Source organism: Gymnoscopelus braueri (assembly GCF_963280865.1).
Source record: "Gymnoscopelus braueri genome assembly, chromosome: 10".
Lineage (NCBI taxonomy): Eukaryota > Metazoa > Chordata > Actinopteri > Myctophiformes > Myctophidae > Gymnoscopelus > Gymnoscopelus braueri.
In genome coordinates this window covers 32,883,426-32,911,144 of record NC_137611.1, presented here as the reverse complement: position 1 = coordinate 32,911,144, position 27,719 = coordinate 32,883,426, and the positions used below count along the sequence as shown (strand labels likewise).

At 40.8% G+C, this 27,719-nt stretch overlaps 1 protein-coding gene across 2 annotated transcripts; it reads right to left on the bottom strand.

Moving 5' to 3' along the window:
* Positions 1-1,670: 1,670 nt before the first annotated feature.
* ano8a (anoctamin 8a) lies at positions 1,671-25,622 on the bottom strand. 2 transcript variants are annotated; one of them, XM_080439435.1, is made up of 18 exons: positions 25,441-25,622; positions 20,638-20,748; positions 19,528-19,660; positions 18,771-18,909; positions 18,543-18,639; positions 17,126-17,242; positions 16,528-16,655; positions 15,676-15,837; positions 9,877-10,029; positions 8,832-8,958; positions 7,807-7,862; positions 7,632-7,706; positions 6,542-7,033; positions 6,053-6,232; positions 5,249-5,440; positions 4,975-5,106; positions 4,490-4,600; positions 1,671-2,988 (listed from the first exon to the last, which is right to left on the bottom strand). In XM_080439435.1, the coding sequence occupies exons 1-18, from the start codon at positions 25,607-25,609 to the stop codon at positions 2,329-2,331; spliced, it is 3,234 nt and encodes a 1,077-aa protein (XP_080295561.1). In that variant the 5' UTR covers positions 25,610-25,622; the 3' UTR covers positions 1,671-2,328. The 2 variants fall into 2 exon arrangements, with proteins under 2 accessions (XP_080295561.1, XP_080295562.1); XM_080439436.1 differs by having other exon boundaries at positions 6,053-6,229.
* Between the last annotated feature and the right edge of the window lie 2,097 nt (positions 25,623-27,719).

Sequence of the window (27,719 nt, the reverse complement as noted above, 5' to 3'; positions counted from 1 at the left end):
TGTTTAATGAGGACAAGCACATTTGTGTTTATTTGATGGATGGCTGCCACTGGAACATGGGGAAAAAACGGAGTCTCTCTTTCTGCTGCTACTTGTGAAGTTGGTGAATTTTATTCACAATAACTTTCCAAAGTTTGTATATTTGTACAGTATGTAAGGTTTGCTTGTTCTGGCCCTTTATCAGGTGATATTGCATCAAGGACATCCTCTGAGGCAGCCATATTTTATTTTAAAGGCTCTCTAATCTGGTTTTGGCATCGCTTCACTCATTGAAGTCTGTCTGCAATTTGAGGCATCAAATATTATACATATGGGGGGGGGAAAGAACCTGGCAAACTGAGCAGGTTCAGTGAGTATAGAGATATACCATATACGATATACACAGGGTTCGATTTGCTCGCGGTTATGGGGGAGGAATTAGGAATTACGCTTTCATCATCCCCCCTCTGTTCATTAATTTATTTTGTGTTGGTCAGACTTAAATACATGCATTTTTGTTTGGGAAATGTAGACTGATATGTTTGATATTTATGTTTGATTATATCACAATTTAAAGTCCCACTGTGTAACATTCATTTTAGTAGTCTTTGGTGACACCTCTCGTAGCTCCGTTCGTTGTCATTACAGCGTTTGTCTACATAAGTACTGCACAAAAAGGAATGCTATAGGGTCCTAACGCCTGAGGTGGAACGCAACAAGTTGTCAGAAGAATACATAAATAAATACACTTCCAGTGCCTCTGTCATTTTGGCGTGAGTGTCTGGGGCAAACACTGGCTGGTGGTTAATAGGCTTTAGAGAAGTTGTCAAAAAACTAATGTATGTGTAATCGTTATTGAAAAAAAGGACCAGTGAAAGACCCTAAAAATAGCTTTTGTTTAACTGAAAAAGTTACACAGTATGACTAACACAGTCATACACAGTATGACTAACAAAGTTGTTAAAATGTGCGGTATGTTAACCACATTCACCCTGGCAACCCTTTTATTTAAAAAATGGGTAAATAGCAGAAGAAAATGTCCTCCTGCCCCCGCCCCCTACAAATCGAACCCTGATCATACATACTATCATTGCTGTCGGGTGGAAACCTTTGTCCAAAATGGTTCCTTTATTATTTTAAAATAGCCGATCTGCAATGTGAACTTGTAGATAGGCTATTTTCACTTTTTTTCTTTAGTTCATACAATACCTACAAAACTATCAACTATAATTTTTGCCATGGCCAATCATTACATCTGTCTATGTATATGTTTAACATTTATGTTCACAGGTACTTGCTTCAATATGCCTGGACAAATATATTTCAACTCCTTTCACATTTCTAAGCCAGGCAGGGACAGATCTGCTTTGGTTTATCTTCGTGGAGGTCATTGTCGATTTCAGATGTTTTCCTTTTGTTTAAGTTTCATGACTACATATGTAACTTGAGATAAACATAAAGTCCTCTTTAATTGACACTGAATGGAAATGATGTGTTTTTATGTTTCATTGCATTTTAATATCTCTTGGATCCATATTCTCAATAAATTGAGCTAAATTAGTGAGCGTGTCCTAATATGCTGTTACCTGCATTATATCTATTATGCTTAATATCAATTTATAAATTAATATCAATTTACAAACTTCTCATAATGGGTATTTATTCAAGTGAGATCATGTTTGCATCACTGGAGTACATTCACAAATTTATGTAATAAAATAATTCATAGAAAATCAAAGCTAAGAAAAATATATTTCTCACGGTCACAGTGATTATAATCTGAGCTATTGCGGAGGAATAGAATGGCTTTAAAAGTGCTTGACAACTGAAAAGACATGGAATTACCACTGACATGCTTGCAGATGATACAACATGCATTCAAGACAGGCATGAAGAAAATAATGTAGTTGGTAAAGTACTATTCACAATCTTTACATCCTTTGATAAACAGGCTCTCACAAAGTAGAGCAAATGATGCTCATAGTCCAGTTTCAAACATTCTTTGCACAGCTATAGGATACTTTTTTGTGTGCCAAATAGCAATTGGAAACCAGTTTAGAGCCACAAGTCATGCAGTACTTTAACCTTAGTTACAGGGTACTTGAGCTTCATTCAAGGAATTACACATACTGTACATTTCGTTTTACATGGAAGCCATAGAGCCAAGTGAGAATAGATACAGTATAATGCTTTTGTGCAAAGCAGTTTGCGTCAATAGTGAAAGTCTAACACTTGCTGACCTTACATTTGGTCCTCTCAACTAAAGTTTCTGCTACAGTACAAGTGCTTTGAAGGCTCAGCATGTTGCCCGAACATTTGTACATTGCAGTGAAAGTTTTAATAGTCTATTTATTGACTCTTTGAGCCAGGGTTATCTGAATCACATGATTGTCTTGTTTCTCCTTTATCTGAATCGTTAGAAGGTAATTCCTCAGGTGTATTTAGGTCAGTCTTGCTGGATTGTGTGCTTGGAGCCTGGGAGGAAGCATCGCCTGTTCTGGATGGCTGTGTCCCATTCACGCACACAACAGTCCCCTCCGACTTGCTGAAATTGAACAGCTTCCCGGGACTGAATGTCCTGTTGGGAGATTGTGACCTTTCCTGGCCACCGGGGGCAGCAGAGGCATTCACCGCCGTTGCTCCAACTGCCACTGCCAGTTCCTTTTTCACCTCGGGTGACTTCAGGAACTTGAAATTCAGGAAGCCGGGGAGTTTGGCCTCGCTTCCTGTAGGGGACTGGGCAGGAGAGCGCGACTTCCCCTGGAGCGGGATGATCTGCTTCAGCTTCATCACGTTATTGTTGCACAGCAGAGAACTGGGCCTCTTGGGCTTGTCCCCCGGCTTGCCCCCTGAGGTCTTATCATGGTGGTGGTGGTGGGGATCTGCCTTGTGGCACTCGCTCTCCTGGCGAGCCTCTGCCTGCAGCTCAGCCTGACGTTGCATGTCCTCCTCCTCTCGACGGCGCCTAAGCTGCTGCTGAAAATGCTGCTGTGCCTGGCGCTCGTGTTTCTGCTCCGCAGACAGACCGAGGAGTTAAGAAGAAGAGAGTGAGTGAGCATGAAAGCAAGAGAAAGAGAAAACAAGGCAGCGTGTCAACCCTACTTAATCGTACACAGAGCTGGGAAGATTACATTTAAAATGTACTCACTTACAGATGACTAATTACCTGCATGTAATTGTAATCAGTAATGCAACAAAAGTATTGTAATCTGATTACTTTAAGTAACCTGTGGATTACTTCATTTAAAGGTGTATTTGGGAGTAATCCAAAGAATTGAAATGATCAGATAACCTTACATATGAGGTTATCTGATTACAATTACATGCAGGTAATCAGTAAGCTGTTACCAATTACATTGGATGCAACCTATATTGTACTCTGTATATTGCACTATTCATGCATCAACTGCTGCATTAATAGTACAATATACAGATTTTCATATTCATACTTTAATATGTTGATTGTTGCTGGTGTTTTCATTTATTTAATAAATATTTTCATATTGTAGGTATTACTGAGGGATCACACCAAATATCGTTGTAGTGTGCAATGACAATAAAGGCATTCTATTCAAGGTATTCTATACCGTTCCAACCTCGGCCATACGATGACCTTCATACCTTCATACATCGTGTCAGATGAAAGAAGCTGGAGTTTGAGATAGTGGCAGAGATCTTAAGATTATGTGTTGTGAAATAACAGTTCCCTATAAAGCATGCCATTTCCGCTGTTTACAAAGCTGTCACCTAATTCAGCAGGCAGCGCCTCACACAGAGAAGCTGTTTTGTTTTTCAGAGTTACTGTCTGGTGACAGTGAAACTTACACAACATATTATGCTGCTAACCTCAACTTACTATGTATGACCACTTTACTTCTGCTTTGGTATACAGCAAACACACAGTGATGATCTACAGGTTGGTCAGTGCATCTGTTTAGTGAAACTCCTCAATGTCAGGTGAAAAGAAACGGCTGGCGACTCCACGTGTATCCACGGAGGACCCCCAAAATGTATTTGGCTGCGGACCCCCATCTCCGCACACCCCCCATCTCCCTGGCACAAAAATATATTTTGTGCCAGGGACCTCCAGAAGCAAAGCTTTTAGTTAAACATCTTCTCTATTAAAAAAATATATATATTCAAAGATTTGCACAAAATTTCAAGATTTTTCAAAAATAGCAGCTCTACAAGCTCTTAGTGCGGCACGAAGTGATGCGCTATGACATTGTATATTTGCTATTTATGAATAGCCAAAGTATAAAATAGCCAAGGTATAAGATATGGTTAAAGTGGTAAAAATGATTGTGACGCTGTATTAAAAAAAAAATCCGGGGACGTTATTGGCATAACGACTACATTGGGGTTATACTCTTTTGACATACCATACAAAGACCGAGGGGCACAAAATAAGACAGACTCACAGTATGATACAAGTCTCACAAAGTAGAGCAAGCTTTCAAGTATGCTTTTGTTCGAAGGTCTTTCAAGCTATAAGATAACTACAGTATACCTTGAAAGCTTCCCTTCGTCGGTACTCTAGCTTGGCCATCTCGTCTGCTACCCAGCCAGGGATATCAGGGATGGAAACATGGATGACGTACTTTAGGAGAATTGCAAAGTGCTGTAAACCACCAACACCACAAAGGGACAGGATGAACAGACAAGTTATATAAAGGCACAAACAATCACAATCCACATTTTTGTCAAAACAAAAATAGAGCTCTTAAACACATACAATGTCTTCAGAGGATTTGCATTTGCTATTGTTGCTACACACACAAAAGTGTGAGTGCACAAAAATACAGCTACAAAAACGGATTGATTTGACTTTTACATTTGCAGCAAAGCCAGACAACAGATAATAACAGGTGAGCACCCTATACACACCACTATGTTTCGTTCAGGCTGCTAGCTGAGAATGAAACTGAAACCTCATGCACCACCACTTACATAGTCTTGACCTTACTGTTGGTGGACACATTACAGCAGGCATACCTCTAGCAAGACAATGCAGATAATAGTCATCTCTGGACTCAGCCAGGGGAATAGCCGTTGAAGCTGCCCGCATTGACCAATCAGGTAACAGTTCACTATGATGGCTATCAGTCCCATGGCCTCCATCACTGTCTGTTTATGCCAAAAAGGGAAAGGGAAATATAATGGTTGTCAACTTCAAATATAATAAAATAATGTAATATTAATTTAGGCTTTAATTTACATTTCTATGAAGTATGCCTTTTTCTTAGAGCAAGAAACAAAAGATACTGACCTGCCATCGGCCAATAGTGTCCACCCTTTGTCCAAAGGGCCTCTGCATACCTGTGCAGAGCTTCAGGCCATCACTGCGTATCTCGATTATGTTGTTGATGAGAGCACACATAGCAGCCAGAGGAAAGGCCGAAGAGAAGAGAACCACATAGCCAAACTGAACAAACATCTCCTGGTAGTCTTGAAGAGTGTCCTGTTGAGGTCAAAAGTCACCAGTGTTCTCATGGATGCAGTTTGTGGAGATGGAAATCTACATTCCCACAAACAATGGTCCCAGAGAAGCCCCCACCGGCCAAACCTCTTCAACATGGCTTTCCCCAGCTAACTGCATACCCCCGTCTCACTATTCCACAGTTTGTATTGATTTTATTCCATAGTCTTAGCCTTTTCTTAGTGTTTTTCCTAATAAAGTTGATTTTCTTTTGTTGTTGTCGTCCCCCCCCCACAATGTAAAGTGTCTTTGGGTACTTAGAAAAGCGCTATATAAATTTGAGATATTGTTATTATATTTGAGATATTACATTTTCCTTCCATCTTACCTAATCAGAAACATAAGCTAGACAATATAAGCTAGACATAGTACCAAGGACCCCAATGGAAACAAGCCATAGGCTTTCTTGGGTTTAAAATCCTCTTAGCAGACCTTGAATTGAACTGTACTTTCCTGTGCTTTTTTTGCAAACTGCTAATGAAGTATTCAATCAATCAATCACATCAAAAGTAAAAAATACTCTCCTTAGAGTCGGTCACCAACACAACGCTGACATTGAAGCAGTTTGGAAAATAAGGGAGAATAGAGTCTCACCTCGTATGTCTGCATACAGCTCTCAATCTCAGCCTGGGTGAGGGTGACAGTTCTGGGTTCTTGCGGCGGATCAATCCAAGATTTCTTGTCCTCTTTTCCCTCGCTGACATTTTTTCTTCGCTTACACAGAGAATCACATCCATTCAGCGAGACGGCAGCACTCCTCTCCTTGGTATCCTGCTGAAATGCAGATTAGCATTAGGATTGTGCTTGTGAGCTTGTAGATCTGCTAGTTTTGCTATTTTGAAGGGGGGGGGTTGCAAATACGTAACCAAACAAAAATATGAAGCAGAGCTTGAGACTAAATGACTGCACTGTATCAATTAGAACACATGCTCTTTTTTCCATTTCCTCAAAAATAAGGGTTTTGGACAGCTCATCTCTCATGTCTCTCCTCTCGCTCTGTCCTCGTCTCCTGTCCCTCTACACAGGTACAGGTTCTGATGTGGACAGGCTTTGCACCCCCAGGTGGACAGGCTTCACACACACCTGAGACAGTGTCTCGCAGTCGCTGTCATCATCGCAGCTGTCAAAAATGCTAGACGCGCCGTACATCCCTTCCTCCACCAGTGTGGGACTGTCCTCCTGGGAACTGTCGTCTGCTGTTGGTTGTGTTTCCGCGGTGACGTCCTGATAGTCGACCTTCTCTGAGAAGCCGACCTTCCGTTGACGCAGGGCGCTGTCGCTCATGTCCCACTCTTCCTCTGTGAGTCTGAACCCGGCTTTCAGATCGCCTCTTTTTTTTGGTTCTGTGTTGCCGTCAGCCCCACCTATGACAGCAATCCCCCTTGGCCCCAGGAAGGAGTAGGCCTGAGCCTTTCCCAGGGCCAGGCGGCCATATTTGAGTACGATTGCCTGAAGGAGTTCCCACACCACCCTGGGGGTGAAAACACCCAGCTTGTGGTGCTCGTACAGATACGGCTGGAGGACCTCTTTGATGTTCTGTAGGAACTGGCGGAAGATCAACAGAGTGGCTAGCATCTGTGAAGAGTATGAAAGAATGGTAAATGCTGAAGCGCTGAATTATGAGCCTGTCATTTTGTTGAAATGTAAGGCTTTTAAGGCTTGTTGAAAGTGGAACATCAGAAAATTCTGGCTTACAGTTAATGTATACTTCATTGACTGACAATAGAGAACAGAAACGTATTTTCAAAAGAAAAAGCCTCTAGTGCAGCGCTACTCAACCCGCGGCCCGTTGGGGCCCCTCATCAAACCAAAAAAAAAAAGTAGGGACACCTACCCTGGGCGCGCGGCTTCCAGGGTAGGTGTCCCTTATTTCAATCTCTGGGAGTTGGCAACCCTAACCTTGCCATACCTTAGCTTTTGCTGAACTGATGCCACTGGACATACACACAAAATAAACAGGTACAGTGAAAAGAATATGATGTCAAAATGTACATTTTCTTATAACAATAACAATGCGTAGTGTGTTACAAAATCGAAAAATCCAAAATAGGACCGTAATTTTTAGCTTGCGGCCCCTTGGACTTTTGGTATTTTGCTGAGTGGCCCCTGAGCCATCTTAAGTTGAGTAGCCCTGCTCTAGTGTGTCTCTGATATAAGTGACATCTGTCGTTACCTCCTTCAATCGCTCCATATCCTTGAGGTAGAATCCAATGTAAAAAAGGCTAAGGTAGGAGTTGATGAATTCAAACTGTGAATCAAAGAGTAAACATTACAACTGCATAAAGAACCATACATCAATACCAGTCCTCTCTATTGAAATATCAAGCAGCAAACAAAGCCTGACTTACAAAAACCATCTTGATGATGAGATTATTCTCATAGGCACTCTGTAGTCTATAGTTCTCTGGAAAAGACCCCAAAACAGGTTCACAAAAGTATTATTCAGTGTTGAGGTGAATAGTGAGAGTGAAATGAGAGTAATGACTGTTCCCTTGCCATGCAACTGTTGCCCAAGCTCCCTTACCTTTGCTAGAGAAGGCAGTTACAAGCAAAGGAACATCATAGTTAAAAGTTAAAATTCCTTCATCAGTATGCATGTGGCTAGACATTGTTCTCCTCAAACTATTCCACATACTAACAAGTTCCCTAGCATTAGTTGCTGTCAAATGCAGCTGATGCATTTTTGTTAAATGGTTAAATCACTATATTCTGGTAGTAATCATTTCTATAGTGTTTGTACAGAAATTTTCAGGTGGGTTGCCAAATGTCAACCAATCAGGAGAGAGTAGTAGAGTACCCATTTATCAGCTTAACTTTTCTAGTGTTCCAGTTCCAATTTTGTCAGCTGATTTCTTTGTGTCATCACTTCAAATTTCACTTGTTTGATCTATATCCTGTCTGAGTTCTCTAGCCTGATTGGATAACATTGGTATCCCGACCTGAAAATGTATTTTTGGTTTTATGAAGAGCTGGAGAGACATGGAGACTCCTGTTACTGAACAAACACTCTAGTGATAGTCTATACAGCAATGAGTCAATCAATTATTATATAAAAAATATATTAAAAAAATATTTTTTAAATATCGAAAATGTTCTTTTATTTTGCATTTTTGAAAATAGCTACAAGCTTACAATGTGTAGTGTCGCGACGCGTTGTGAGCATGTAGATATGCTAGCTTTGAAACATTTGTACAAAAATGAGCGTACATTTTCGACATGCCCAATATACTGTAGGGACACCAGAGTTAAAGTGCTCAATTTGGCTTAATTGATAATATTGTTGCATACTGTGTCTTAAAGAAGAAACACAAAGCACCGACTGCTTGACTGTTGGTCTTGAGTTCACTGTTCAAGTTTGTTTTCAGGCTCTTACCCATGTGATTGAGCCAGTAGGCAATTTTCTTGTACACCTCGTCACATATCGTCACAGTAATGGCCAGAATTATCTTAGGAATGAATCTGGTAATGCCAGGAAGTTCCTTAATGTCCATCACCACCTCCTGTCAAATGAATTAAGGGTATGAGACACAGTCATCTTTATTAATTAAACCAATAAGACCGGAGGCCGATTCTACAAATGTTTCTGAAAAACGTATGTTTCTATGTCAGTGGTTCTCAAACTTTTTCATGTCAAGGACCCCCAAAATTATATGTATTTGGCCGCGGAGCGACATCTCAAAATATGTTGTTCCAGGGACCCCCCAGAAGCAAAAAGCTTTAAAAAGTATATAAAGAATATTCAAAGATTTGCACACATTTTCAAGATTTTTCTAAAATAGCAGATCTTCAAGCTCATAGCGCGGCACAAAGTGTCGTGCTATGACCTTGTATATCTGCAATTTTTTAATAGCCAAAGTATAAAATAATGGTTAAAGTGGTTAAAATCTAAAATGACACAGATGCTTTCCCGGCTGTAATGGGTTAAAAGTTATTCACCTAATGCACTGTATTCAACACATAGCTGTCCTTGAAAATCGCACTGATGTGAATCGACACTAGTAGCGCTTTGGGCATGAATGTGACAGCTCACAAAGCATCACACTAATAACACCCTGACAACTGAGTTGGATGGATTAACATTTTCTTCTTAATGACTACTGCTGTATTACACAAATGTATTATCTTTTTTTCATAGATACTCAGTAGGAAAGCAGAGAGATAGATTGTGTTGGGGAGGGACAGGAATGCTCTGGTGGGATCTGATTCTAGGCCAGCAAGTCCATGTGTGATTCTGGCAGTGAGTGACTCAACCACTACGCCTCAATGGGCACCAGCATCATTCTACAGTAAAGGTATGTTTAAAGGGAAGAATGCATCTAATACATACAAAATAAATCCCACTAGTGGTATAATAGCTATCAAAAACACGTCAAACAGTAAATGGGTTTCTTGGTTGGGCTGTATTATCCATCACTAACCTGCAGTTCCAGACAGAGCAGCATCGCCACAAAGACAAAGCAAAGACAGAGCAGGCATATGGGCAGGCTGACCAGCCACCGGAACAAGGTCCTCTTCCAGGGAGGGTAGTAGAACTCCTCACATCCTGTAATGGGACTGCACCGCTTCACCCCCTTGGACAGTTGATGAGCAAGACAGAGTGGATATTTTTTACTTTTTATGTCATATGTTGGCATTTACGTTGGTGAGAAATGTGTGAAAAATGTGCTTCACTCTGAGTAGAAATACAGTATTTCTCTAGGCTCAACGCCAATCTCTAACTGAAATGTTGTTCAGTGTTCACATAGTTTGGTAAAGTAGGTCAGGAATACATCATTATTCATCTTGCGAATCTTTGCAACAGTCACAATTACATTTCCTGTGGGTATTGTGGGTGAGATTAGGTGAGAACGCCAGATGGTACAGTATACAGTACAGATCAAGTATAACAAAATAAACTCAAACTTAACAAGAAGGACACATTAACTAGAAAAACTGCTCCAGGTCAGGTAGGTTATTGTGGCCTCCTGGTGGCGCTATAATAGGCCAATGTGAAAAGGGTGCCATTTCTTCCACTGCCTTTCACAGCAATCGGATGCTACGTACATGATTTGAGGCATTTTGTTCAAAAAAAATGTTTTGCAAAAGTCGGCCTGCTGGTGGCGCTATAACAGGCCAATGTGAATAGGGTGGCATTTCTTCCTTGGCCTAGTGGGAAAGTGCGTGCAAGATTTCACGGATATCGCATGCTGCTTTCATGATTTGAGGCATTTTGTTCAAAAAGGACCAATCCTGAAAACTTTGGAAGCCAATGTTAGCCAATAAGGATGGAATATGAAAAATCGGACAGATCCGTCTTGATCACATGACTATAGAGATACTGTGTACCGATTTGCGTGATGCTCGGACAAAATCTGTAAGAGTAATATAAAAAAATCGGCCTCCTGGTGGCGCTGTAAGAGGCCGATCTGAAACATTCGGGGCAGAGGTCCTGCTCTGGCATCCAGGGAGTGTGTGTGCACAGTTTCGCTGCGAAATGCAGTACTCGAAATGCAATAATAACAAATTATAAAGCCTCTTATTGACTCATAAGGTCAAGTATCATAATTCTTCATAATTACTGGTCACTCACTGACTTTTCTTTCTTTCTAAATTCTGTACACTTTTTTGGGCCTACTACTACCACATACCTTGTACTATAAATGTCATTGAAACTTCAACATGTTCAGCTATACACAGAATGGTGTGCTTGTACTTTTCTTTTTACAATTATAATTTTTGTGTTACATTTATTATAATGAGAGTCTAAGGGAAAATTTGCCCATTTTTCTAGAGCACTTTTTTGTGCTCTAATTACTCTATTAATCATACTTTCACCTAGAAACTAAATCTTTGCATTTTCATTGGTGATTTAATATTTTTTGGAAAAGTTTATACTTTTTGCAATATTTAACTTTATTCATACATTTTTTATCCCATAGAGATTATGAAAATCATCAAACTACCTCACTCTGCAGCTTCATTATTCTGGCATACTTTATCGTAGAAACATTTTAGCTTTAAACAGCGCACAAGACTCCGAAATCGCAGTTCAAGTTTTTACATTTTTGTTCCCTTATAGGCTCTCCATTACGATCAATGTTAAATTTCAAGCTATTTTCGCAATAACATCTAGACTAAAACACTTTTTTAACTCGCTCTATAAACCATGTTTTTGATCGCACACGTACTGCCTCAATATCTTGGGCCAGATAAAAAAGTAAAAAAAGAAATTTCATTTGACTTTTACTTTTTGCGATATAGCCATTCGTTCGGACACATGGCTGGGTTTTAAACAGCCATAACTCCAGTTTGCAGCATGCTACAGTCTCAAAACTTGGTTTGTGGACTTAGACCACCAATAGCAATGTAATTGCTCAAGCCCCGCCTCCTCTATGTTCCTATTGGCTGGGGTTTTAACAGTTATAACTCCAGTTCGCAGCATGCTAAAGGCTTCACACATGGTAGGTGGTCTTAATGGGATGTTTCATATTTCTGTCTGGGGGGCTCTAAAAAGCCTGAGTAGACGATAAAAGTCGACAATAAAATGATTTTTTTGAAAGTTAAATATCCCTTTAAGGGGTGGGCAGCAATTGGTGAAGCCCCGCCCCCTCTTCTTTCCCATTGGCTAGGGTTTAAACAGCCATAACTCCAGTTCCCAGAATGCTACTGTCTCAAAACTTGGTTTGTGGACTTTGACCATCAATAGACCATATTCACACGGCGGCCATGTTGCTATTAAGTCAATGAAGTGCCACCCCGTTTCCACGGCAACGGGGTGGCACTTTCAATGTTAAATTCCAATATGGCCGGCGTGTGAATATGGTCTATAGGGACGGACTGTAATTGCTGAAGCCCCACCCCCTCTGTGTTCTTATTGGCTGAGGTTTAAACAGCCATAACTCCAGTTCGCAGCATGCTAAAGGCTTCAAATTTGGTCGGTGGTCTCACAGGGTGGGCTGCAATTGCTGAAGCCTCGCCCCCTCTGCTTTCCTATTGGCTAGGGTTTAAACAGCCATAACTCCAGTTCCCAGCATGCTACAGGCTCCAAACTTGGTGGATGGTACCACCGACTTCCAATTTAATCAGAAAGTGGAGTTCAATGGTGCAACCCGGACGTGGATCTGTTCACTTCCGGTTTTACCAGGAAGTGGTCGTACAGACGACAAAGTGAGTTATTTGAGTAAAAGTACTTAAGTGATTATAGTGATTATGGTGAGTAAAAAGTAACTTATTTGAGTAAAAGTAATCAAAGTGAGTTAATAGTACTTAATTTGTTTCACAATAGCAACATCTATTAGACCGTACTCACCGTAGCAACCATGGTTTTACCTAACTTTTTGGACTTATAAAGTTATTCCACTGAAATGCTAAATCTTTTGTAAAAGTATTCTATTCAATACAATTTCTGTTAAGCATATTAAAGGTAGGGTAAGTGATATTTATATGTATATTTATTTTTAAAGGTTAAAGTACTATATTCTGATAGTAATCATTGCTACATAGCGTTTGTTCGGTCACAGGGTTCTCTCCAGCTCTTTAGTAAACAGACTATAGTACATTTTCAGGTAGGTGACAACATTTAAGCCAATAAGGAGAGAGCACTGAAAATGCATTTTCTGTTTAATAAAGAGCTGGAGAGACATGGGAGACTCCTTTTACTGAACAAACACTCTATAGCAATGAGTACTATCAGAATAGTTTATTTAACATTTCTTTTAACAAAAGTAAATCACTTACCCTACCTTTAATGCTTTTAAATTTGTATTCCATTGATGTTGTAATTTTATTGAAACTTTTTGTAAGGAACATTCTGCTTAAAAAAATGTTCTAGTTACTTTACTAAAGCACAGACCATCATTATAGAACCCTGAACCCTTAATAGTAGTAATAGTAGACCTTGTATTGTGAATTTGTACTTCCATGTACTGTTGTTCTCATGTCTTACTAAATAAAGTACATCAATCAATCAATAATGTCTAATGATTATTGTTATAAAGCACTATGAGTATTTATAAGTACAAAGTGTCATAAACAGATTATATATAATCTGTTTATAACAGTATAAGTATGCTCATAATGTATAATAGACATGGGATGCATAGTAGCATGCATAGGAAGTGTTACCCACTAGCCGATTCTGTGGCTGAAAGAAGCCCTTCCTTTTTCAAAAGTACTGAGCCCAACGTGGGGCTCGAACCCACGACCCTGAGATTAAGAGTCTCATGCTCTACCGACTGAGCTAGCCGGGCATGCAACAAGTGCTGGTAAATACCCAATTTGAACACACCCGCCCGCCCTTCCCCCTACTTCCTTCCACTCCATTCTTTCAAGAGCCACGTGGTGGGTGGCGGGGGGAGGGGTGTCAACACATTGGGGAATGAATAGAGACCGCTACCTTCCTGCTGGAATTCGCCCCACGGGGTCTCCAAGACAACAGACCACATTACTCACTGCTGTGCAAACATACCACTCCAGTCTGCCACTCATTCATAAAAACTGATAGTATTTAGACCATGGACAAGATCTCTGGGGCACAAAGCGACACTAATAGTGCAACCTCTTCTATATGAGGAGATGGTAATCGGTAAACTGTATAGTCAAGAGGAAAGACAAGAGGACAGAAGTTGTGAGATCAAACCACAGAACTGCTGGACCAGAGTGTTTTTAAACAACATAAAATTTGAATTATCAGATTGAGACTTCCTTTCATACTATAATTATATTGTATGAATGTAAATCTGTCTCCACTGCTATACCAACCCTTACAGGGTGCCTACTGCATGTCGAGTTGTCGTGGCCGAGTGGTTAAGGCGATAGACTAGAAATCTATTGGGATCTTCCCGCGCAGGTTCGAATCCTGCCGACAACGATCTCCTTTTTTATAAGGGCAGCCGTAGCTGAGTGGACAGAGAGACCCTAACTGATCCCTGGGTGCTGTATTAATAGCACCCACTGCTGCTAATAGTTAGGATAGGTAGATTTGACAACAAAAAAGTGGACACAAATATTATTATTATTATTATTGCAGTGCAGTGTTCATTTTGACAGCAATTGTTTTTAATGTAGTTTTAGTCAGTCTTTTGATTAAAATTCCATTTAGTTTTAGTCATCTGAAATTTTCGGAGCACGACACCCGTGCACAACCACGCACATAATGTGTTGTCGTGGCCGAGTGGTTAAGGCGATAGACTAGAAATCTATTGGGATCTTCCCGCGCAGGTTCGAATCCTGCCGACAACGACATCCTTTTATGAGGGCAGCCGTAGCTGAGTGGAGAGAGAGACCAGCTGGGAATGTCACCAGTTCGACCCTTGGCTCGCCCGGTCTATGTGTCGAAGTGTCTCTGAGCCAAAACTCTTAAACACTAACTGATCCCTGGGTGCTGTATTAAGAGCACCCACTGCTGCTAATAGCTGCTGCAATACAACTAAAAAGTGGACACAAATATTATTATTATTATTGCAGTGCAGTGTTAATTTTGACAGATTTTTTTTTCTTTTTTTAGTCATAGTCTTTTGATAAAAAATCCATTTAGTTTTAGTCATCTGAAATGTCTAGTTTTAGCTGACTAATTATCATAATATTTTAGTCGACTAAATCCACAGTTGATTTAGTTGACTAAAATGTATCTTGGCGAGCCGTGGTGGTGTTGTAATGCCTTATTTATAATTATCTGCCTGCCGAAAATAGCAGATCAGCTGCGACGAATTGTGAGCTACTATTTTACTATTTCTACTATTTTCGGAGCACGACACCCGTGCACAACCATGTGTGAAATGTGTTGTCGTGGCCGAGTGGTTAAGGCGATAGACTAGAAATCTATTGGGATCTTCCCGCGCAGGTTCGAATCCTGCCGACAACGATCTTCTTTTATAAAGGCAGCCGTAGCTGCTTATATATATCTCTAACTATTTCTTGCTTAACTTCATATTTTTACTGTATATTGTTACTTATTTATACAGTATTTAGTCAATAGTTGCCTCACCATGACAAATTCATTGTATGTGCAAAACATACCTGGAAATAAAAAGAATTCTTCTGACAGGGTCAAAGGTAAGACAAAAACTCTGAAGATTTGGCATTCACCATGAATTTCCTATTACATAGTAACATACACAATCCTCAGTGTTATTCTATCCATTTGTAACTCTGAGAGTGTACAAATGTACACTCTCAGAGTTACATTGACACTCAAGATTTGACTGTGTAGGTGTCAAAACATAGGGAGGAATACACACCCTGAACTGTGGCCGCTGCTCCTCCAGAGACTCTGCTGGGGTGTCCAATGTGCCCCATTTGTACGCCAGCTCAGCCTCACGTCTCTTCCAGCGCTCCAGGAAGAGTGTAGCCCACACAACGTTGAAGAGGGCGAACACCACACAACAGATATCCTGACTGGTCTGTGTGGGCAGAGAGAAGACTCACTCACACTGATGGAACAAATACTTGAAATGATTATTATGCCACCCACAGTAGATTCACTTCACTTGTTTGGTATTTAAATTATTTTCATAAATCCTCAGAGTCATCCATCCTACCGGTATTTACTTTTCAGTATTGATTTAACTTAGTGTAGTTACTTATATTTATATCATGATTATCATGGCCAAATTAATTAGTATTCTAATATTATATCTTTAATCATAAAAATGCTTAAACCTTGAAATGGCACTAAAACATACTGGAATCACTTTAAATTACATTTTGTTAATAATTTAGGTGTTTTGTGAACATCCTTTTTATTGAAAAACAAATAACAAATTCAGACACTCACTGATACCCAGCAGCAGGTAATCACAATGAGAGAAACACATCCATTAATTAAAACAATCTACCTATGAACCTGATATTATTAGTTGTGTATTGTACATCTACAGTGAATTAATAACTTTGTGTTTTTATCACTTTTATAGATCTTACATCCTCTCATTCCTAATTACTAGTCACCAAATGGTACATGATGGCGCTTGAAACAATGAGATCATAAAAACTATGCATTACGTACCTTACTATGAATAACCTTACTACAACAAGTTTAGGTATTCAATCACCCAATTAGAAACATTGCTGAACTATTAGGCTCCATGTACCTGGTTATCTTCTGCTAGAATCCAAAGCAGAAAGCCAACAACAGCAGGGTACAGCATTGAGTTGGTGTAGAAACCCAACCAGGCAAAGTACATGGCAATTTTCACTCCAAAGTAGTCACAGATATCATCTATAACACAGACAAATAATTAGGAAACAAAATCCTCCAATTAAAAAATTATGATTTATTTTCAGTTTGTCAATCTAAACAATTATGAACATACACAGTTATAGCACTTTTAGCTTCAAACATACTAATGACCCTTAAACTGTAAAACGTTGGTTAGATTAGTAATTTCCAAATCAAAAGTCTCCACCACTCTTCTTGCTCTCATCCGGGTTGCAAGCTTGTAGATTGGCTATTTTCTTTCATGAGATTTGGTGTAGAGGTAAAAAAAAAAGGAGGGGACTAAGTAATAGACCCCCGGGGGACCCCAGTCAACTAAGTATATAAGGTTTAAGTGGTTAATACACAGACTCTTTCATCAACATTATTATATTAAAAGTTTAAGTTAAAGGGTGACTTGGAATAGATAATCTTGTCCATTGTCTTACTGCTCTCTATTGCATGCAGGACATTGTGAGATTGCTGGCGCTCACCCAGAGGCTGCCTTTCACAGACTGCCTGGACCCACGATGTCATCAGCTGGCTGAGGATCCTCTGCTCATGAAGGGGAAACATCTGATGGATCACTCCTCTAGCCACCAGCTCTGGGACTAGGGTGGAATACATTCACTGTCATCACTGCACTGTCATTCACTGTCATACTTCTTTAGTGCCAGATGAATATTTGAGTATATGCTGCAGGTGTTTCTGCACTGGAGGTACATGTTTTAATGTCCTGGGCTATAGGCTGCACCCGCTGAACAGAACTTCAGTCCTACGTCAGGGCATAAAGCCCCTTCAAGAGGCTTAGTAGTTTGAAACTAGTGAGTTACTAAATTATTTTGCTAGTAGTGTGTAGTAGACTGTTTGACAGCATGCCTGAATAGGCACGCATAGGTGAATCACATATGAAAACCTATGTTCCAGCGACCAAAATCACGTGAATGAAGTGACGACATGAAGAACATCTTCGCCTCCTGTGTGAACACACCTTTAACAGCCATTCACTCTACTACAACTAGGCTAAAGGCTGTTACACACCGGCGAATATGCGAATATACGCAAAATTCGGACTCGTTCCGAATAATTAAAAGACGCTTTTTTTCGCTCCGCGAAACTGGTGTGGAAGCTTGCATTGACTTTATAAGGTTTTTTTAAAAAAAACGTAATATTCGCATGAAAAAAATCGCCCCGGTGTGTAAGGACCTTAAGTTAGGGTTCTTAGGGTGGGGACGTGCAACTGGCCCTAGGACACTAGCTTTGGAAATACAGAATATTAGATTAGCGCTGAATATCACAAACAAATATCAAGTTCTTCACTGTGCATGTAAAACATCAAATGTATAGATGAATGGCTGACTTCATCTATTTTTACCCCAAATCCTATTGTTCATTTGTGAGGACATGTGAACATCTGACTTCTCACCGTGTTCTGTGCCTGTGAGCTCTCTGTAAGATTAATGTTAAAAATCAGCAAAGTGGCCCTTTAGGATTATAAATCAACATTATTTATAGACAATATAGATTATCTATAAGGCTATATCATACGTATACAGTATATAACAGATTGTACAATGTGCAGGGTGACATATACAGCAGAGTGCCTCAATGGAGGCACGGCAGGCCTATAATGCAGAAGTCAATGGATGAAAACCATTCTCTGCTGTGTGTTTTCAGCAGTACTTTTCATTTGTTCGAGATCAGCGGTTCCCAACCTTTTCTGGATCAGGGCCCATTTGAAAATCTTGAAAGCGCTTGAGGCTTTCATTTTTTGGCTAAGACATTTGGTGTAGACTTAAAAAAGGATGGGACCAAGTATAGACCCCTCAGGGCCCCGGGCATCAAAGAACAAATGGTTTAAGAGTGGTTAAGAGCAAAGAAAAGCTCAAGCACGAATAAACAACAGCCTACTGATTGGTTGTCCCTCCAGGAAGTGAATGTTGTGAAGCACCTCGCCATGTTTGGCTCGCAGGTTGATCAGCCAGTACCGAATGATGCTCTGCCGCTCCTGAAAACAGTTCAGAGTGGATGAGGGTGAAAAAGGATGTGTACATGAGATGTATTTTAACATTGAAGACTGTCTGGTTTTGCCTGCAGGTGCAGGGCCCACAGCCTCTCTAACCGCTAACCTCCTCTAACCTGTGAGGTGAAAAAGCAGAGCTCGCTCTCTATGTTCTCATAGATGTTGTCTTCCTCACAGGAAAAGCGCCGCGTCCCGCCGCCATACTGTGGTTTGACTGCTTTGTGCATGCCCATCTGTTCAGCTCCCCGCAGTAAGCTAAGGATGAGGACAGAGAGGGAAAATTAAGTGATTAAAATGCTCGGTTAGAGGTAGAATTAAAACTGCTGAGAGGTTAGCATGCCAGCAGTTTGATCCTCTAAGTGTGTACTTACAGTACACACGAACACTCAGTGGCAAGTTCTCTCTCTCTCTCTCTCTCTCTCTCTCTCTCTCTCTTTCTCTCTCTCCCTCTCTCTCACGTGTGCACGCACACGCGCACACACACGCACACGCACACGCACACACACACACACACACACACACACACACACACACACACACACACACCTCTGACTCTATTTCCAACATACTTGCCGCACAGGAATGTTTATAAAGGATGAAGTGTGATATTTTATAGTTGAAGATTTTATTGTGAATAATATATTCATTTGAGTAAATGTAATGGTGAGTAGGAAGTACAGCCAGAATCACAGCCACAATAAATAATTCAGAATGAGATCTTTTGAAATGCAGAAATGCACACGTGTGTATGCAAAAATAAAAAAGACCCAGCAATTCACTTCACTATCATGCCCAACTCTGTGCTGGGTACATAAGCAATAAGCATATAGGCAAGGGCACACAGCAACTCACACACACTAAGACATTTCTTACTTCTCAAATGTAGTAGTAATGAAGAATGCATGGCCCTGGGTGTGTTTGTGTTGTCGTATCTGAATGTTCACTTGTGGGATTCCAACGCGGATCTGATTTAGAAGCCACAACAATGTGTGGTCATCTATACTGTCTGGAACAAGAGAGAGGACCTAGTTTTAATAGCACATCCACATCAAAACAAGTGCCTTTATAGTCAACAACACTTACATATGACGTGAGCTTAGTCTTGAATACAAACTTTCAATTGATTAAAAGACTGTGTTGCTTTTTTTCTACATAAAATTCTTCTTCCTAGCCATTTTACAGAGATGATAGATTTCCTGCTGCATAGGGAGGCTGAACCAGGCCCATTCTTCAACCTCTGACAGAAGGGCCAGACAATTGCCGAGCAGTGACACAGAAAGGTCAGTTCAGTTAGATCACTAGGCTAATATGCTAGCAAAACATGTCTTCTACAATTTGAAATGATGGGCACAGTCAGTGACTGCTCCTGTTGTGAGGCTATATTAACAGATGATTTTTAAACAAACTTATCCTAGTCATAATGGAACCAATTTGCCAAGGAGAGCATTGTGTATAGGTATGCAGATATATATATATATATATATATATATATATATATATATATATATATATATATATATATATATATATATATAAGCACATTTCATTCCATGTTTTGACATGACGATTTATCATTTTACGAGTTTTATGTACCGGTACTGTATGTGAAATCTTAAAAAGAATAATAGGTGTCAACTTATTTTGATGTATCTACATTTTTGCCTCACCTTCAGTATTCTAAGAGGACTAAAACAATAGATACAATTTAGATGTGTGCTGTTATGTACATAAAAGTGTTATCTAACCATCCACAATCCTGAAAGTCAAAATCAAAACAGTAGCGGACAGTCTCTAGTCTAGACAAGCAAATACTGTAAATGGATGGGATCTAGGGCTAATCGTCCCCCAGGATCGCTCCGGGTCTCGGTCATGTGTCTGAGTGGTTGGCTAATGGCCAAAGCTGTCCTAATGAGACTGCTCTGCTCTCTCTCTGTAATGGTTCATTGGTCAAAGCAGGAAGAATGGAAGGAGGGTTGACCTTACCTGGGAATGTCATCAGGATATCACAGTTCTCAGTGGGCACCATCTTCAGCCAGGACCTACGAGACATGATGTACCGTCTGGCTTGCAGGAGGCGTTTCCCAAACAATTTATCTGAAGGGAGACGTTTCAAAGAAAAAGGCAAACATAAGGGCAAAGGGGAGACTGTCAGAAAGCGAGGTTCAGAGAGTGAGTGTGGGTGTCGGAGAGGAAGAATGCAGCGAGAGAAGTCGAGAAAGTGGCCTGTGAGAAAGGTGTCAAAGGACTGAATAAATGACGCTGCGAGCACGAGAGAAACGCATCGACAGATGGTAATATTTTCTCATCAGAGTGATCACACAGCTGACAGCTTAGTGAAGCAGAACTTGAACCAATCTGCCCATGACTGCCACTCTGTTACTCATCAACACCATTTGGCCACAAACTATGTTGTTTTATCACCTCTCTCAGCTAGAAAAAAGACAGAACAGTACAGTACTTCTCAACACCAGAGATAATTGTTCACTGTCCATGAAGGTTAACTGTATCGCTCATCCAGACACTCTTTGTCCTGCATGAGCAAATGTCGGCCTCCGTCAAATCATTTCATCACATGACCTGTCAGTGGGACTTAATGCTTAACATAGAGCTGCATCCATTTACAAATTGTAATTACTTTCAGGGCTCTTCAAAACCACTACCAACTTGGTTCCCAGCCCTGTTTGGTCTCTGTCCGGTACTTATGGCACTGCTAACTTTACTGCTATACTGCAAAAATAGTAATAGTGAAGCTGCACTGCACTGTATGCACGCACGCACGCACGCACGCACGCACGCACGCACGCACGCATTGTGCGCGTGCACGTGCACACACACACACACACACACACACACACACACACACACACACACACACACACACACACACACATTTAACATCTTTATTTGCGTTCACATTTTAACAATAAATACTTGAACACTAACAATAGTAGATGCGCAAACTTTCAGAATACAGATCACGGGTACAGGAAGCATCGCCTCCTCCATATATGGCGACTGCCAATTATCACAGACATTGAACAGAATTTTGCCAATGCCTTTGCTTTTGGCTTGGGCATTCCTGCAATCTGCAGGCCTCTCACAACTGATTTATGGACATTACCGAGGCTTCCAAATATGAACACAAGCAGTTTACATTTGTAGCATCCTTAAGACGTTGGTACTTAAGCACCTTGGTAAGGAATGCCTCTTCCAGGCTGTGATCAAATGTACATGCCACTTCCAAAATGGTCACTTCTCTACTGTCCTCATCAACAACAACAACATCTGGTGTATTAGCTGTGACATCTGAAAAGGCATCATTTTCATTATTGCGCATGAACATGGCAGTTGAAACACAAGAGTGCTTATACATTTTGGCAGATGATGAAACATACGAACTTATGTCCTTAGCTAATAGGTCAACAATTCTGTCATGCCTAGCAATGTACATTCCCTTATATACATGGCAGCCGTTCAGAATATGTGACAGAGTTTCAGTAATTGGAGTGTGGTCATGGTGCAGACAATGAGGAGGAAACGTATTAGGGTACCACAGAGAAAGATTGAGTCTGGTTGGGAGGACCTGTAATCTGGCTTTGACTGTAAAGGTGATTATATCCTCATCAACTGCATAATTTTTGAATATTGTGTGAGAGACGGTGTGATCTGCAGTAGGAAGGCAAGCTAGCTTTCCTTGTAGTTTTAAACCAGTCCAGTGTTGTTGTTGGTTCTGCTGTTGTAACATTACAAGGTACCTCCGTGCATTAACTGGTGATAAATGATGTTCTTTATCAATAACAGTAGCCCTTACTGAGATCCTACAGTTGGTAATAATGTCCTCAGAGACTGCTACAGTGTCTGAGTCAGGTCGGACCCAGTGTAGGGATACTCCGGTTCTCGCACAGAGGTCATTGAGGTCAGGCCAATCTGATGACACGCCGAACCCAGTAGCATGTGAGTCCATTTTAAGGTTGGGCTTTCTTTTGAACCCCAGGTTCAAAAGAACTTGGCTCGCCCTCTCTTGCCAGGGGCACTTTACGCCGTTTCATATCTAGAAACAGAGAAGATCTAGCAAGTTCCCTGACAGTCTTGTCATCACTGTTTAGCATGCTTAGCAGGTGAGCCAGCCTTGTGGCATTATATATCCACTCCACATTTGGGACGCCAAACCCACCCCCCTGTTTGGACTGGAAAATGTGGTGTCTGGTGGAGTGGGTGTTAAGTCCAAACCACTTCCTAACAAAATGAACTATTTTGTCGTTTAGTTCACTAAGTGTTTTGCATGCTAGGTGAACGTTGGAGAAGAGATGTTGAATTCTGGACAGGGCAACCTGCCTGATAGCCTCCAACTTCATTAGCAGTGGCAGCGGTGAAGCATCAATCAGGTTCAGCCTGGCTATAAACTCAGTCATGATGTATTCAACCTGTTCTTTCCATTCTCCAGCTATGTCCAGCACACACACACACACACACACACACACACACACACACACACACACACACACACACACACACACACACACACGTCTCTCTCTCTCTCACACACCCACACACACACACACACACACACACACACACACACACACACACACACACACACACACACACACACACACACACACACACACACCCACCCCATTAGATCATTCCTGCACAAAGCCATATCACTCACTTTCAACGCCAACGCCACTTCTATTCTAATCCCTAATAGCATTATAAATCTGCATGCTATACCAGCAAGTATGATGAACTGTAAATGGAGCTATGGTGTCCTTTTGGTGCTGGTCAAAGGGGTCATGTTCCTTTAGGGGTGCAGAGAAAGGGAGAGGAGAGCTTAAAAAAGCAGAAGGTGTGTACAAGAAATTAGTTATAAGGTGCAAAAGAGTGTGTGTGTGTGTGTGTGTGTGTGTGTGTGTGTGTGTGTGTGTGTGTGTGTGTGTGTGTGTGTGTGTGTGTGTGTGTGCGTGCGTGCGTGCGTGCGTGCGTGCGTGCGTGCGTGCGTGCGTGCGTGCGTGTGTTTCTGTGGGAGGATATGGGTGTGTCTTTGATTCTGTGTTTTTTCCTGTACAGAACTTCTGACCACAGGAAAAGTCTGGCCTCGCTATTGACATAGTGGTGCAATTTAATCCATCTCATGATTCTACCCCGATTCCCTCTCCGTCCTACCTATCCTACAAGTGTTGGACCACTAGAACTGACGCTTTATAGTGAATAACTCCACTGACTGACATCATTGCTCATAGCTCGATCCTTTGCCAAGTCATTTGCCTCAAACACTTTGTTCCAGAGAAAATGCCTGGATCTGCATTTCAGCATTACAGAGAAATTCTAAACAATACCATCACTTTAAATATAGGCTACTGCATGGTGATTCTACAGGCCAGCTGCTGTGGAGCTACAGCAGTGGTGGTGACTGTGGAACACTGCTCATTTATTTTTATACTACGGCGAAACAACTTGCCACATAATTCTCATTATGCATCTACAAACATTATATTTTTGTAGAGTATATATTAATGGAGTGAGTGTGGCGCCTCTTTCACCTTGTTCTGTGTACAGTACTGTATATCTGAAAGCAACACCTTGACTTGAGTTGTTTGAGTGCAAGCCTTGGTAACCATCTATGTCATTCTTCCTCTTCTGTGGAACATATTCATTAATTCATTAATAATTGCCCTGTTTATGAAAAAATATATCTAAGTGAAGTTTGACCTGAGACCTAAGATGACTTGAAAGCCATTTCTGAAGGTCCTAAATTAACAGCCGCCATATAGACCTAAATCTTCACTTAAACCCATGGAGTCTTGTTGATCAATGTACCCTTTCTTACACTAATAAAAGTTTGTCAGGAGCTGTCAACTTCTGAAATGAAGCTCCCACCTCTGTGTGGGTGTTGTAGAATGAACAAAAGCAGAAGTAAGTGTAGTCAAATGATCTGTAGTGGTGGCATGATGATAACACTGTATAAGACACAAAATATAAATATCCATGACTCATCTGTTCCGAGCTATAGGATATTGGAACTGTCTGGACCTTTCAATCAGCACCATGGTGATCTTGTGTCCAAAGATGTTGTTAAGAGAACACCTCTGGGCAACATTTGTACCCACAAATGAAATGAAAATCAGTTTTCAGCAAGAAAAAACAGTTGTTATGGCTCTGACAAAGTATGTGGATACAATCTTCCCCACTGTGCTCTTTTACCCTGCTTGTAGCTTAAGATGAAAGAAAGAAAAACAGGATTTAAAGAATTTGTTCAATGACAATTGCAACGAAACGAAATTCTGCAGACTCTGCACATTTTATGTTTCTTCACTGTCTATTCAAAACGCCTGCAAATCAAACCCGATGCAACTAGCTTACAACCTGCAGAGTGACGTTATAGCTACCTGCATTTTTATAAGTAAAGCCTGCAGGACTTATTTCTGCACCTGTGGACCACAACGACCTGATACTTATTGGGCCTGTCTCTCAATCGGAATTTGTAGCCTATGCTATGCAGCAAGGGGCAAAGAAAGAAGGAAAGAAAGGGCAAACCAAAACGCAAACCACGATAAGAAGAATGACAGCAAATTGCCCACTTTTGGTATTGTACGGGTTCGGTTGGATCGAATAGCTTGTCAGGGTATCCTGCACCATCGTAAAAACACACACACCCTCTCTCTCCCCTTTTTCATTTAGCAAATCAACACTAATAGCCTACATCTAGTCCCCATCGGTTATACCTGCAGTGCATGCGAGACAAATACACGGTTTTATTTTAGGTTTTTTTGTCGTGACACTCACCGAGCACGCCGGATGGCATTGAAGAACTGTGCTGCTGCTTGGTCCTGTCCTGCTCGGTTGGCACGCTTCTGTCCATCCTCTCCCCTGCTGCTGCTGCTGCTGCGACGTCGGTGGGACTGTTGCTAGATATGCTGCCACTGTTTACATCGGAATCAGCTGCAGGCAGCATGTTCCCTGCTGCTGCAGAGATCTATATGAGAAGAAATGGTCGGCGTGCAACTTGAAAATGCGCCTGGCTGGAGGAATTAATTTTATTGCATAATCGCTCTGTGTTGAATGCGCGGGGAAAGCCCTGGTGATCTGATGATGATGATGATGATGATGACTGTCACGGAGGAGGAAGATGGCCATGTATGATCACACCTACACATTACGCGCTCCAGTCGTAACTGGTGACGACACAACAGTTGGAGGGGACACCGAGTCCCATGGGGGGCATAAATATATATATCATCATTCATCATCATCACAATGCACCGATGCACATGGCTGGCTGATCAATCGTCGGACAGCACGCTCCGGCATAATGTTGACAGGCTATAGTCTGCATACTGTTATTATGGCATTAGATAGTTAAGTGAATAAGCAGCCATGGCCAAGTAGGCTAAAAAAGAAAATGCAATAACAAACACCGCAAACAAAACGGTCGACAGCTTCGTTAAAAACGGAATGGAGGTCGATAAAGGTGCATCGTCTCTCTCTGGCTCCTCCTACACCTAAACGATCAGGTAATCAAACCTAATTACACTTCAGACAAACAAGTCACTCAATTCGAACACACACGTGTGTAGCCTACATACAGATACTTATTTAAAGTTTATTTAGGCTAGCACCATAATGCCCTTACATTTATTTATTGAGTGACCTTGACCTTTACACCGTCCTGAGGAATGATTAGGTTACTTACTCTCCCCAAACACAACAGGTCAGACTAGAGGGGGTCAGTAATTGCATTTCTTGGGTGGGATCAATTATTCAGTGGCACAAGTAATCCTGTTGGTGCAATGATCTAACATGGGAATGGATCAAGTCAACAACACATGGGCAACAGACAGCCCAAACGAGTCCACTTGGCTGCATTTCAGATATTATTTATTACATTTATTTATTTGTTTATCTATTTTTAGTATTGATGGGCATTGATTGTGAAGCTATACAGGCCAGAAGGCAGCCTAATTGACTTCATCATGCTAGTCTATACTTAATTCAAATTCACATTGTACAGAAAAATAAATATGTAAATATGGACAGGTCTCACTTTAAGAGTTAAACTAACACAAGTTGGCATACACGTCTGCCCCCTGGATATCCTTCCCACAGACAGCTGGTACATAATTGGAATTGGTCATCACTTTAAAAACAAACAAGAGAGACAAAAACAAGATACTGTAGATAGAGATGATGGATGGATGGATGAATGGATCGATGCACATTTAAAACAACAGTGTTGAACCAAAGTGATGTACACGCAGTAAACAAATACAAAACATACTAAGAGTAAACAGACAGACCTTCTTCAGTCTCACAGGGGAAATGTTGTTGCTGAAGGTAGTACTGCAGGTAAGAAACACAGAGTAGATAAAAAAATAAACAGTATCAATAAAAAAGGAACAGTATCAATACAGTGTCTGTACAGTAGGCTATACAGTAACAGTAAGTAGAGTAGAAGAGTACAGTATCAGTATTCAGTACAGACAAACTTACAACTTAAGAGACCACAAACAAAAACATACAATACAGTACATTATAGGGCATAGCAGTGGCGGCCATTTTGTGGTGCCACAGATGGAAAGCCCATTAATTTTTACGAAGATTTACGAAAATATTTATATTAATTATTTTAAGCCTGGAACGAAGCTATCCAGGCTCCTGGTGAATCATGACCATAAAACACTTGATTCTGTGTCAAAACATATTTGAATATTTAATAATAATATACTAAATTTAATAAATACATTTTTTTTTGCGGTTTTCAAATACATTTTGACACAGAATCAAATGTTTTATGGTCATGATTCACCAAGAGTCTGGATGGCTTGGTTCCAGGCTTAAAATAATCAATATAAACATTTTCAGAAATTAATAGGCTTTCGATCTGTGGCACCAAAAAGGACGCCAAAATGACCACCACTGCTACCAAAAAGAACAGAGTTTATGGGTGCGTGTGAGTGATTGACATTAAACTATGGGCTGAGCACATGCAGCGACCATGTGCTAGCTTCATTGTAGTATTCATTGTAGGCCTATCACCAGTGGTGGACAGTAACGGAGTAAATGTA

What these genes read in the sequence shown, in the direction of transcription:
- ano8a (XM_080439435.1), bottom strand. Translation starts at nt 25,609, where the DNA reads ATGCTGCCTGCAGCTGATTCCGATGTAAACAGTGGCAGCATATCTAGC. An exon ending in CTGTGAAAGGCAGCCTCTGG is followed by an intron (nt 16,656 to 17,125) that starts GTGAGCGCCAGC and finishes TCTGTGTTATAG; the next exon opens with ATGATATCTGTGACTACTTT. An exon ending in ACACTATTGGCCGATGGCAG is followed by an intron (nt 5,107 to 5,248) that starts GTCAGTATCTTT and finishes TGGCATAAACAG; the next exon opens with ACAGTGATGGAGGCCATGGG.